This window comes from Arachis ipaensis, chromosome B09, assembly GCF_000816755.2.
Source record: "Arachis ipaensis cultivar K30076 chromosome B09, Araip1.1, whole genome shotgun sequence".
NCBI classification, from domain to species: Eukaryota; Viridiplantae; Streptophyta; class Magnoliopsida; order Fabales; family Fabaceae; genus Arachis; species Arachis ipaensis.
In genome coordinates this window covers 141,798,943-141,813,533 of record NC_029793.2, presented here as the reverse complement: position 1 = coordinate 141,813,533, position 14,591 = coordinate 141,798,943, and the positions used below count along the sequence as shown (strand labels likewise).

Below are 14,591 nucleotides of genomic sequence, written 5' to 3'. Positions count from 1 at the left end.
ATATATAACGTTCTGTGAAGACTTAGACTAGTTGACTTTAAGATAAGAATGAATGTATGAGTATATAAATTGAGTAGTGCTTAATGATAAGTGTTGAGATTTGGCTTAATTGTTGGCATTGGAGTTTAAATGTTGGACTGTTGAATGATGAATTATTGACGCTTGCAAAGTGAGAAAAAGAATGAACATGAGCTTGTGGTGGTATGTTGGTGAATGTTGTGATTAAAGTCGAAAGATTTAGGTATGTGATCATGTATAAATTGATGTAAAACTGTTTGAAGTAGGTTGTGGATGATCTTGCAAAATAAATGATATGTGGTTGTGTTAATTATATGTAATGAAAGTATGACTTGAGTTTGGTTTGATAAAAATTGTGATATGATAGGCTTGGAAGGAACATTGTGGTGATGGCAAGGTTATGTTGTGTTGATTTGGTGTATGGTATATTAGGTTTGAGTTTGGTTTTAATGAAAATGAGGTTTTGAAGTTTTTGTGAAAATTAGTTTTTGGCCAAACTTCGGCGAGCCATAACTTGGTTTCCGAACCTCCAAATGATTTTAAACTTATTTTATATGAAAATTGGGTCTGTGAAGTTTATGTCGTTCGAAGAACAGATAAAAAATATTTTAAGACGAAAAAGTTATGCGCATCAGAAGTTTGGGATTTAAAATGGTAAATTTGTATCATAAAAAAAAATGGTAAATCTGCAGGATTCTACGCGTGACATGAGACTTTTGTGTACGCGGAACCTTCATTCACATGTGGTGGCTACTGCCTCCCATGCATGCATACGCGAATGAGCCAATGCGTACGCGTCATGGGCCAAACTTGCACGCCCTCGTGTACGCGTGGCCGACGCGTGCGCGTGGCCTCTGTTTTCTACAAAAGTGGATTTTTTGTTTTTAAACGAAATTTCAAACTTCTAAACCTCTATTTTCATTCTTTTAGTTATAAAATATAATAATAAGTCTAGTAGTTAGTTGAAGCTAGGAAATAGAGGTAACTTGGGGATGAAGTAAAGGTTAAAAGTGATGAGTTGTATGAGGAAGATGTGTATGTATGACGGCTATATGATGCCATGGCTATGATGAATGATTATGTAATGAATATGATGCAGCTTATGAAGTTAATGTTATCTGAGATACGAGTTTTCCTGGGCACAGAGCTGTGGCTTGCCACCACGAGTTCCAGGTTGAGACTCGATACTTTGTTGACCCTACATCGTAAGGGTGACCGGGCACGTATAAATTCTCGGGAATGGATATCCCTCATTGAGTAAGTTATATATGAATGTATGAATGAAATGAGAAAAAGAGATAGGGAAGCATCACTGTCGTCACCATTGGAGATCGCCGCTGAGTTACAGCACCATCTCCGAGCCGTTGCACCACCGTAGGTGCTGACTGAAGTAGCCACTGCCGCTGTTCTTTCTCGTCCTAGCTTCTGTTTTATTTCTTTTAGGTTCTGTTCTTGCTGGTGAGGGTCATCGGAGCTACCATTGCTCCATTCCTTTGTTCCTCTTAGATTGCAGTAAGTATTCTTGGTTCGGTATCCTCGCAGTTAGTGTTCTGTTATTAGTTCATTAAAGATTTTGAGGTATTGATGTCTTAGGGTTAAGTTACAGTAATTGCATGCTTCGTTTGTGGCTCGCTGTTGCGGAGAGTTATCAGAACTGCTAGTATTGCTGTTGGTTCAGTCGCGAAGTTGAGTCATGATTGAAGTAAGTGCTTTTCTTAAAACTTATTTTTATTTCAAGGAATTGTTATAAATCAATATCGATGTGAAAAAATATATTTTCAGTGATTATGTGAGTCTTATGAATTAATTGGATTGCTTTTTATGATAAATGTTATTATAAAGGATTATGATATTGGTTATATTTGATTGGTATATGTTGAGAAACTATTTGGTATTGGAAATGATTGATAAGAGTTTCAGAGTTGTTTAGTTTAGAGGGAACACTTGAAGGGTGTAAATATCCGAGTTTTAGGGGAGGTTCTACCAAAATTTTATAAGACTCTGAATGCAATTGAATAGTAAAGATAATGAGGATTGATGTGTTTTTATAAAGACTAGAGACATTGTCTTGGGGATTAATTTAATTTTCTAATTAAAGAATTATGTCTTGGAAGAATCTTAAACTTAAAATAGAGTTGAAGTTAATTTGAGAGTTTAGTTGGTCAAAGAGTTGTATGGTTATGTTAATTTATTAAGTTGATGGATAAGTTAACTTGTTTGGCTTGATTAACACTGAAAATAGTAAATAAGATAATTAGAGTTAATTTGAAAAGAGATTTAATGAATTAAAGATTTAATAGGCTAATTAATTATCAACTCAAAGGTTGAAAATATTGCATAAACATAAGAGAAGATTGGAATTGGGTAAGTTATTAAGTGAAGAATTAGATGGAGATAATGGTGAACAAATGAGTATGACTTAGACTTGAATTGGACGGATTTGATATTGATTGAAATGAGATTATGATTGATATTGTGGGGATGATGGTTCGTCCCTCCCACAGCAAGGAAGGTGGCATAGTTCCGCTCGCGGATTGAAATGATTAAATTGAGATATGTGCAAGAGGTTATGATATGATTAGTGATAATTATAATTATGTTAATGATGAATTTGATGTTAATAACGATGGTTTTGGTTGATGGTGGTTATTGTTTGGCAAGGACGTGAGTTTTATCCCGATTGCGGTATTGATGAGGTATCTGCACCTGACAAAGATGGTGGCTTTATCCCGCTTGCTCAGTGCTGCGGTGTGGATGTGGGGATGACGATTTTGTCCCGCACACGGTGAAGACAGTGGCTTTGTCCTGCTCACGGATAGACAAGTGGGGTTTGGGATTCCCTCTCTTGTTACGTCGGGAGATTGGATAAAAGGTTGATGATTCCCTTCGATTCAATTTTTGATTGTGGTATGAACGAGTTAGGTTGAGGATTTCCTATTGTTACATCATAGTCTCTCTCTGACTGTGAAGTATGGCGGACACTATATCCCAGATAACGCGGATTCCAAGGAGAATGTGGAGATTGAGGATTCTCTCCAGTTATACATATATATGTATGACATGTTCCTCCTGGAGACACATGACCGATAATGTATCTGGGTTAGCTAACAGATGTGACGAGTCTGACAGTATAACCGACACGTGAGCTCACGGTCAGTAAGACATGCATGCATTATGTGTATTTGTTTGCGATTACTTATCTGTGCATAATTACTTAGTTTGCTTAATTGATATTCTGTTAATTGCTAATTATACTACTTATCATAATTGTTTTGTATGTGTGATTGCTTGCTTAACTGTTTGGTTATTTGTGATTGTGATTTATTGGTTCAGATTTATTGTGAATTGTTGTGACTTGTAAGAGATTGACTATGTGATTGACTAAATGATAAATATTGAAGAAAGTAGGAAGCGAGTAATGTGCCCTATGATAGAAATTAAGAAAAATAAATGATAGTAAATTTAAGTTGGTTATTTATGAAAAAGGAAATGGTTAGAGAATAAGATTTATTAGGCAAGCAATGATCACTACTGTAAAACAAACTTTCTTTTATATATATGACAATTATGAAACCCCTCTAGTGAGATTTTTGGGTTAGGTTCTCACCTCCTACGACCCTATATTTTTTAGGAAATGAATGAGAAAGCCTATGAAGAGTTTAATGAGCTTTTGGTCGTGCTTTGTTGTATTATTTTAGATATTTTTTCTCGCATTTGTTATCGTTATTTACATATTTTTAAAGAGGGATAGGAGTTGTGATTTTATATTATATGTTTGTATATTACTTGTATATATTATTCTTGTAAATGTAAAAGTGTTGTGATGATTTGTATGTATGTATATACGTATAAAAGAAACAAATATTTCAGGTTTTCCAAAGAAAGGTAAAAAAAGATTGCAGGTAAAGGCTTCTATTTATTATAATTATATATAGAAGCTGTCGTAATATCCTTGCTATCAGGGTGGTTTAGTCAAAAGCGTGACATTCTGGTAGTAAAGATGTTACAACAACCACTAACAACATCGACATTACCATGATCTTGTTCTATTTTTTGTAACCACCCACATTTTTGAAAATTTAAATATAAATAAATTATAATTTATTTTATAAATTGGAGTTCCTTATTTTTAGAATCCACCGATATGAGTAAATATCGGTACTTCTCGATGAACGTAGCTTTGCTAATACTTCACCGTATATCTTTTATCGCTATGTTGCTAATGTCATTTATATTAGTAACTTATATATATTATTACTTGTGTTTTAATATATACAGTTTTCATAATTATCCATTTAAGATATTTATAACTTGAATCGCTGACTCAGTAGCTCCAAACCGTGACACGTACCCCCCGACGTGTAATCTAACCACTTAATCACTCTAATTCTCCATTAACCATCATCATCCTCACTGTATTCATTATGAAAAAAAAAGGAAGAAGGCCGTGAGAGAGAATGAGAGAAACCATGACACCTTCGAGCTTTCGAGCTTGATTTCTTTTGATCCGTAACTCTAATAAAAAATATAATCCGGTAAAAGTGTTCGTATCCTCCTCCTCTACACATTGGTATTATTTTTGTTCGGTAGAAATTGACGGTGACGTAGCTCTCCTTCCCCTTGAGTTCGGCCAATTGGAGTTCTATGAGGCACTAACGATTTCTAACATTTTCTTCTTCAGCAGCTCGATCAAAAGGCTTCTCCGGAGCTTCCGTTGTTTTGATTTCATACGGAGGTAGAGTTTAGTAATTTTATAATAATTGAATGTGAATTTGATAAGTGAATTGTATGTTTGATTGATTATTGATTGAATTTAACTGAATTTATGTTAAATTTTTGTGATATATTGATATTTGTGATTGGTTTGGGGTTTGGTCGGTTTAAGTATAGCCAAGAACCGAATTATTTTGATGAATTTGAGGCTGGAATGTTGTTGGTGATCAAGTGGAATTGGTGAGATTTGATGAAGACATTGAGATTTAATAAGAAATGAATTGATGAATTAATGACATGATTTGAAATATGAAAATTGTTTTATTTTGAAAGCGGTTGGATTTCTAATTGGATTGATTTTATAAATATTTTGATATTAGAAATGGTTTTGATTTATTGAAAATGATTTGAAAGAGTTTGAGAAATGGTTTGGATAGGACTCGAGAAGGGTGGCAAAGTCCGAGTTTTAGGCGGCTGCTGCAGAAATTTTGTTATAAAATTTAATACTTTGTTTGAAATGTTATTTAGAAAAAGATTGGATTTGAGAAGTTGTATTATTTAATTTTGATTTATTAAGAAAATAGTTATATTTCGAGTTTAATTCATTTAAGAAAAGTATATGTTTTGAGTTCGATTTATTTTTACAAGAATTAATTTTAAGGATAAAACTAGGATTGGTTTTGGTTTTGGCATGAGTTCGAAACTTCTGATTTGTATGATTTGGTTTCAATTTGATTTAGAAACTTTATTTGATTATTTCAATTTAAGAAAACAATGATTATTAAAGATTTCTAATGAAATTAAGAGAATGAGATTGGTTGTTGCTCCCTTAAAGTCTAGAGACTTTGCTGAGGGGTTTAACTAATAAATGGTTTCCTTTTGTCTTTTGAAAGAAGAATTGGTTTAAGTGAAATTGTTTTAAAGGTTTTGGAGAATGTCATAAAGAGGTGGTTTTGGTTTTAAAAGAAAAAGAGAAGATAAATCGGCATGTGTGTTTATGGGATGGTCACAAGAGGGTGACGATAGTATGGTTAAGGTACCGAAGAATAAATGTTAATAAGCCGTGGATTTTGTATCTGTATGACTGTGCGGGGATTCCCGTAAATGTGGAATGGCTTCCAGGAACATGGGTCACATGCTTCAGCTGGAGAATCAGCGTCTGCAAATACTTGCAGAGATAATGTTCGGCATACTTCAGCTGGAGAATCAGCGCCTTGCAAGAGGTTGGAACCTTGCAAAGGTTACGTCACTGGAATGCCTTATCTGACTTGCGAGTCGGATTGCGTCGGTGCGGGTCGAAACCGACAAATGAGCTCATTACCTGCGATAGAAGTAGGCATGCATCATCCTTGTTTGCATATTTTGCATTTGGTTCGGTGTTGTGAATTGTTTGTGATTGCTTGAGTGTGTTTGTGATTTTCATTGCTTGTTAATTTGAACTTCTATGACTAGTGATTGTTCTGGGTCCTTGTGTTGGGTTGTGAATTAAATTGAGCTGTGATAATCCCGACTTAACTAACTACCCAGACCCTACTAAGAACTTCCCAATTCTTACCCCCTATTTCCACCCCTTTCAACTATAGGTGCGAAGATTTTATGCGGAGCTACAGGAGCATAGAAGACTATGCTCACGAGTTGAGTTGTTAGAATTTACTTTTCCCTCGTCATTTATTCTTTTGGTTTTTAGAGGGGATAGGACTTGTATTTTAGAATATTGAAATAAGTCTATGTATATAATGCTATGTAAATATATATATCTTTGTGATTAAGTGATTAAAAGTAAAAACTTTCTGTTTTTTAATTAAATTTTCGGTTTGTATTCGTGAAGACTCAATATTAAATAAACACAGTATATAATTAAAGGAATAGAGGTAAGTAGTGCTTAAACTTTTAGTGCGATAATAAGGTGCTAAAAGTTAGGATGTTACATTTTTCGTCTTATGTTACTATTTTTTTTCTTTTTTAAAGGTTTTTATATTGTGTTTTTACTTTTTGCAGCGCCATTTTCAGTAATGACAATTCTCTACCAAATGAACTTACCATTGGTGAATAAATTTTCTAAAAAGTATTAGGATTTATAGTATGTGAAAGTTTAAAACTTTCACACATTACAAATAAAAGTTGCCACAAAATCAATTTAAATTAATATTTAATGGACTTTTCAATAGAAAGTTTGCATTGTCTCGAAATAATAAGAACGGGATAATGTTGTTCTTCTTTAAGGATCGCTTATCTTTCATATAAATGGATAAAAAATTAGATTAAGTTTTGTTTAGTTGATGTCTCAAAATAATAAAGATATATATATAAATACACAAAAGTATATAAATACAAAACACTCAATTTCTCATCTTGTTTGATAACTCAGACACAATAGAATACAAAACTCAAAATTTCACTAAATTGTCAATTTCACACTTACCAATCTCCCACCACCATCATTTTTGTCCTTCTCCCTCTTTTACAGTCACATATCTTCAGCCATCAATAGCACCACCATCTTCAACCAAACACAAAAATAATAATACCCAAATTCAAATTAAATTTAATACGTATAAAATATCAAAATTTGTTCAATTCCATGTATCACGAGTAAAATAATATCCACATATTCAATTATTTAATAAAAATTTAAACACATGCAAATTGAATCTATAATTAGAGATTTTTAAAAGAGATGACATCGAATAACAAAGATGGAAAGAAACTGCCTACAATAGGTTAAGGAAAAGGAGGAGACGCTAATGACGCAATGCGTAGAGATTTGCTTTCTCGTTGTCATAGAGAATCGTTGTAGAGAGAGAACAACAGATGCACAAGAGGAAGGATAAGACAAATCAAAATGGGACATTCTCCTTGGAGACGTCGAACGACGCCACTAGAGAGAAGACGAAGGGCAATGCCGTCAAAGTCTAAAGCCGACAGTGGTATAAGGTAGAAAAAGCTATACCTTATGAGAGATAAAAAAAAGTAGACATGATGAATCTAGATGGAAGAGCAGAGGCGACATTGTGGCATATTAAACGACGGTGGAGTAGAGGTGACAAATCTGGACGAGTGGTTAAGGACGAAAGGAAGATGGCGCAACGACGGTGGTGGTAGTGGCGATGAAAGAGGGAGCAATGATGGAGAGAAGAGGAGAAATGATCCTTTTTTTTTTTTTTCAATTGTTTTGGTAAAGTGTGATATTTCATTTTATATTTTTTAAGTGAGACTAAAAAAAATATGTGAGAGAAGTTATTAAATAATAAAAGATCATACTTTATTAAATAATTGAAAAAATTTTGAGATGATCCATTTAAATAAGAAGAACCATGGTAAAAAGAAAAAGGAAGAGAGAAGAGACTAACACTTTGTTTGGGGGTGGAAAGAAATAGGAAGGAGAGAAATTGAGTGAAAAGAAATAGAAAGGAAAGAAATTGAAGTGAAATTTAATTTCTATGGGTGTGTTTGGATGGAAGAAAAATATAATAGAAAGATATTGAAAGATAAATAATTTATGTTGTTTGTTTGGAAAGGAAAATGGAGAGAAAAATGAATTAAGTTATATAATGACAATATTATCCTCCATATTATATAATCACGTTATTATGTATACAATTATATAAATATTCATAAATGTGATTAAATAATAACAACAAAATTTAATTATATTTATAATATAACAAGTTAGGAAGAATAATAATAATAATATAGCCACATTACTAGGACTATTGTTCCTAGAGTGCACCTGCTTCTTTCATCAATTCATATAATGTGGCAAGACGTACGTCAACTGAAACACCAAAAAATTTCCTCTTAGCTCTATCTTCTCTGCATAAAAAGCGGTAACACCTCATGCGCAATTCTAGCATCACCCCTAAATTCTCTAACTCAGTCCACACGTTATTTTCAGAGTAAATGCGAGGCCTACTTTGCTCAAGAATTTCAGCTATTCGCACTTGTTGTTTAGCAATTTGAACTTGCTCCTTAACTACCTGCACTTGTTCTTCAGCTGTTAACACTTGCTTTTCAGTAATATTAATTGATCTCTCATAAAAATGATTCCCATCTTTCATCATGTCAGTCAATGCTTGAATGCCTTTACTCATTGTTTCCATTTCTGATTCTAATTTATCACTCATGGTTGTTTTGCGTTTAGTACCTCTTGATAATGTTCCTTGAGAGCCAGTTGATTGGTTAGATAAACCAATTTCAGGACTATGACCCATTGTAAAACTAGTAGCATGAGGAGTAATTGGATCCTCATTCCACTCCTCTTCCATATTTAAGAAACTATCATCATCATTCATGTTAATTATTTCTTTATTCTTCTCCCACCTTTTCACTTTTTCTTTGGCACTTTCAGCATATTTTCCTGTTGCCCTGTGTGTACCATATATCTCAAATAGTTTATCATAGTGTTTGATTGGAGTACGCATCCATTTTTTCACTTTTGGTTTTGCCTAGATCAAATAGAAGAATATTTATTATGACTGTGCCTATATGTAAATATATATTATTGAGATACTTCTTCAATAATTACTAGTGACATTTAATACCAAAAAAGAGAGTAAATGCATAAAGTATACCTTAATCAATTCTTCCCAAACTTCAGCTTCAGCTTCAAACATCTTTGTAATTAGATTCCAGGAAAATCCACTAAGCCCATGAAAATTATCATAACAAACTCCAAAATGATCCTTTAAAGTCTTGAGTCTATTCTTAAGATTCTCTTTGCGGATGTGGTTACCATAGATAGATCTCAAAAGTAAAAGTATGTTGTCATATGCCATTGTAGTAAATGTGTCATCCACTCTATTACCTTTGCGACATTCTTCAATCAAAGCATCAATGAAGGTTGTATCCATTTCGTCGGTCCATCTTAGGGTATCCCGACTAGTGGCCTCACCTTGGCATGATGCTCTCTTTGCCATTAACACTTCTCAATCTACAAAACAAGTGGATAGAAATAACATCCATAATCTTAAATCAAACTATTTGTAAACTATCTTGCATACTCTTTTAAGTGATACCTTACACTTCGATATGGGGTAATTAATCCATGCTTCAGCATAAATCCAGCATCCCCAAGGTAAAATTTTCCTACAGAATCCATAATTAAAAATGATTAATTTAGTATAAACACACAAACTACTAATCTTTACCTACTAATAAGACAATATAGTTTTATGTACATGCTAACATCGTGGAAGTTTAAGATTATCATCCCTCGATAATGCATTCTTAAGAACTTTTGAGTCAGATGTTGTTCCTTCCCAACCTGTTAATACATAAGTGAACTTCATATCAAAATCACATGCAGCTAATACATTCTGTGTCGGCCAGTCTTTTCTCCCTCGAAATTTAGGTTGATCCGCTATGGGTACTTTGACACGAAAATGTGTTCCATCTATAGCTCCAATACAGTCCTAAATAATAGTCAATTATTTAATAAAGTAACATGAAATTGTATATATCAATCAAAATTATTTATTCATGTAATTGTACATGTCCATACCTTGAAATAAGGATAAAATCTATGATTGTGAAGGATCGTCGGAGAAATAATGGATGCAGATGGTTGTCGAAGAAATTCATCTTCTAGTAAAATAATTGCCCATAACACAGCATGAAAGTGGCGGTTAACAGTTTCTCTAGACCGGTGGTAAAAAAAAAACGGTTCTAGTTTTCACATTATGAGCTATTATATACAAGAACCTAGCAACTTGCTCCTCTACTGTAACATGTTTTGTATCCCTCACTTGACGTGTTGCTCTTAATTTCTCACACAATTGAAGAATGCATCAGGGCCCATGCGTAGGATGTCACGACACCTATGAGTTTCTCTTAACTGTTGCATTAAAGTAGCTCGAATTTGTTCTCACCCAACCAATTTATGGGAGATGGATTTGTCAACCCCCGTAGACATAAATCTCAATAAATATAACATGTGCACGATGTAACATGTAACGATCCAACTCCCAGTATGCCATGGTCATACAAGAAGCTAAGTGTTACTAACGTATCCTTCCTAATTATTACTTATTATTTAATATATGAGCCTGTTCCTTATTAGAGCGATGCCAATTTTACGAGTAACTTTTTTTTTTGTTTGCGGATGGTCAGGTAAAATAAACAAGCATACATTGAGAGTAATAGAAAAGCGGTATAAAGAAACATAGAAATACAGCTGATAATATACATCATGTACACTATAACAAAACATGTAGCGTTTACACAAGATCAAGTCAGTTTACATCCTCGTCATCCTACGTAGCTAATATTTACACGACACTCCCAGGGCCTGGCCCATACAAAAATCCACTAAGCTGGAGCCCAGGCTAGCCTAACCACTATATAGCTCCTAGCTCTCGAGTGTACTAACACAAGTGAGAGACTAACTATCAGATAATGTCAGACTAGAGTGTCATCAAAAGAATGCCCCTTCCACAGTCAAACTATATCTACACGTGGCCGTTCGGAGAATCGCCGTGAGGCTCGTCCATCTCCTCATCCTGCTCTATCTCTATCTCAGGATCCTCCTCCTCCTCATCGTCCGCAACTACAGCTATACCCTCAGATCCACCAGAAACACTGCTGTCACTATGTACAAAACCATTCGCGAGCACAGGTCCGTTTGCGTTTATAGGAGCCACTCCACCGTCCGGTAGTGCCGGCTCATCAGGCTGTGGCAAGTCGGGGATCGGCTCAGGGGGAAAATCCCACTCTGGTGGTATCACAGGTACGTAGTCACCAGTTAACTCAGGCTCATCAGGAATGATAGGCTCAAGTACCGCCTCATTCAAAGGTTGAGCTGGTATAGGGTGCTCAGGATCATCAGGAAAAGGATGTCCAGGTGCGTCAGGATGTAACCAGGATAAGGGAAAGTCGTAAGGAGCATCAGGGTCAAAATGCGGGCTAGACAGAGGATGTTGAAAAGCTCGATTAGGTAACGCATATCGTCTAATACGAGGCTCCAATCCCATGATGAAGTAACTGTGATGTACCGGATCCTCGTAGATGTAAGGGTCCTCAAACTCATAGAAGATCACGCCCGTCTCCATCTGAGGGGGAGGAAAGGAGAGAAGGGGTAAGAACTGGGGAGTTCTTAGTAGGGTCGGGGTTGTTAGTTACGTTCATTTATTCGTTTTCGATTAGCAGATGGATAATAGAATACAGTAATGTAGTAAACATAGGTTAAAAATAGATAGAAAAACAACGAACAGAACACAAAAAGAAGAATACAAGAAGATAAAGCATAGACATAGCACTCGAACAAACAAACATAAAGAAATAGATCACACACAAGAAAGAATGCAACAGAGAATGATGCGCAGACAAGAATGATGCATGTCTAGCCCTAGTACAGGCCATGAATTCATGTGTCGGTTGGCTGCCCGCAGTCCCGACATTTATCCGGTCACGAGTAATCCCGATTTCCCGAATACGATTTTTCGTTCTTAAATAAATGCGCATATAATAATAGCCGCTCATTTGAGACAGCCTCTGCATACTGCAGGAAAATATATATATATATATATATATATATATACTCTGCTCTGCTCTGGGGAAGCAGAAAATAGCTGTAGGTGACTTAGTTTCCCTAAAGAAGCTCTGGGTTGCATTAAGCAACTAATATATATTAAATATAACTCTGGGTTGCATCAAGCAACTAATATATATATATATTCGGTATGAGCAGTTAGCCTATCCCAAGTATAGGTTCATTAAGTCTATACTGAAACAGTTTAACTTTTCATATAATACCTAACCCTATTCGCAATTCCAGGACTAACTATGTTGCCCTAGTTCGTTCACTAGTCTCTGTCTGTTTTTCTGTCATTAAAACTTTACAGACTTTTCTTCGATTTTTATCTTTTCTTCAACTTTTTATCTTTTATTTATCTTTGCCTCACTAATATGTTTTTACCACTCCCTAAGTGTTTTATGAAGGTAATTATGAGATTCTGCGCTTAAAGTTGTCTTTCTAAAGCTTTTACAGAAAACTGCATTTTCCGTATTATTTTATTATTTTTATTAAAATATTATTTTTAATTAAATATTATTATTTAATATTTTATTATTTTTTATTATTTTATCATTAAATTTTCGAAAATTAACTTACTTTGACTTTTAACCTTTAAAATTCACTTTTTACCACCCGTAACTTTTAATATTTCTACTTTTACCACCCTAACTTTCAGAAATTACCAAACAACCCCTTAAACACCAAAAATTTTACTTCCTTGCTCTTTTTAAGATCTAAGGCCTGTTCTTCATTGTTCTTCATCACACTCAAAGTGTTCTTCATGTTCTTCATAAATTCTTCAAATTCTTTCTCTGTTTTTACCCGTTTTTCAGTCTTTTCGGCAACCGATTTTTACTATAATTCATAATAAATTAGCAGCCACTAATACCCCATCTTTTCTACATGATTTTAACACAAATTGAACCTCAATTTAAGCTTAGGGTTTCGTTTTTTCAGCTGCCCAAGAACATGAACTTTAAAGCTTGAATTTCATCAAATTTCATCAAAATTTCACCAAATTTTCACCAATAATCAATCATATATGCAACCAATTTTCAGCACAGCCAATTTATACAACATTCACACAACTCAAACACAAATAATCAAGATTAATTTCGTGACACCCTACCTGGTTTTGCTGCTCCTAATTCAATCAAACTTTCAGGTGGTCCTTAAGCACTTTTTCCTCCTAAATCACATCAAGAAAACACATATTTAACCATATTTCCTTGAAACCGAATCAAAAGAGAGATGGTGCAGCCAACTCACCTTGATTCCAGCCTTGATAAGTCATATGATCATGTAGAGAAAGAAGAGAGGATCATTTTGGTCGGACTGGAATTTTGATTTGAGTTTTAGTTCCGTAGAAATCAAGCTTTGAGAGAAGCTTCTAATACTAATATAATGATAATATCATCCTATTATCTCTCTTCTCTCATAAAACGGGTCCGGTTTGTCAAACTAAGACTATTTACGAAAAATCGAATCAAAACTCCTAACCGATACGGTTCAAAAACTAGGTTCTTCGCGACCACGTTATCGAGCTTGTCTCGGAAAAGGTTCTAACTTAAAGATGACATAATGACAATGAGGATTGAGATACTCGATGATATATCAAAGGTTTTCCCCTTACTGATCTTCCGGAGAAATTCATACTTTCAAAAAAGATCTCGCGTACTCGAAAATCGGGGTTGTTACATTCTACCCTCCTAACAGAAAATTTTGCCCTCAAAATTTCAGTTACCTGAGAATAGATGCGGGTAATCAGATTTCATCTTATCTTCCAGTTCCAAAGTGTGCTCTTCTTCTCCTCTTTGTCCCCAAGCTACTTTGACTAAGCGAACAGTCTTGCCTCTCAGCTACTTATCACTTCTTTCTACGATCTGAACTGGTGATGCTTGATATGTCAAATCGTTTCGTAACTGTACTGTCTCTGGTTGTAAAATGTGACTCGCGTCAGGAATATATTTCTTAAGTTGCGAGACATGAAAAACATCATGAAGGTTTGACAGATATGGAGGAAGGGCTACTTGATAAGCTACTAGACCGACTCTTTTAAGTATTTGGAAAGGTCCTATGTATTGAGGGTTAAGCTTTTTAGTCTTAATGGCTCTACCTATTCCAGTAGTCGGGGTTACTTTAAGAAAAATATGGTCTCCCTCACTAAACTCTAAGGGTCTACATCTATTATCGGCATAGCTCTTTTGACGGCTCTGTGCTGTCTGGATCTTCTGGCGGATCCCCTTTATCTCCTCAGTAGTTTCTTGCTCTAAGTCTGGACCTAAGACACTAGCTTCTCCGTCGTCATTCCAACACAATGGTGTCTGACATCTCCTTCCGTAGAGAGCTT

The 14,591-nt window shown here is 34.8% G+C and overlaps 1 protein-coding gene across 1 annotated transcript; it reads right to left on the bottom strand.

Moving 5' to 3' along the window:
* Window positions 8,451-9,647, bottom strand: LOC107616209. The gene is made up of 2 exons (XM_016318198.1): window positions 9,303-9,647; window positions 8,451-9,176 (listed from the first exon to the last, which is right to left on the bottom strand). The coding sequence occupies exons 1-2, from the start codon at window positions 9,645-9,647 to the stop codon at window positions 8,451-8,453; spliced, it is 1,071 nt and encodes a 356-aa protein (XP_016173684.1).

Bases quoted from the DNA above. Each gene is read 5' to 3' on its own strand.
- LOC107616209 (XM_016318198.1), bottom strand. From the start codon at position 9,647: ATGGCAAAGAGAGCATCATGCCAAGGTGAGGCCACTAGTCGGGATACC. The intron at 9,177-9,302 runs GTATACTTTATG...TATTTGATCTAG, and splicing joins TTTGGGAAGAATTGATTAAG to GCAAAACCAAAAGTGAAAAA.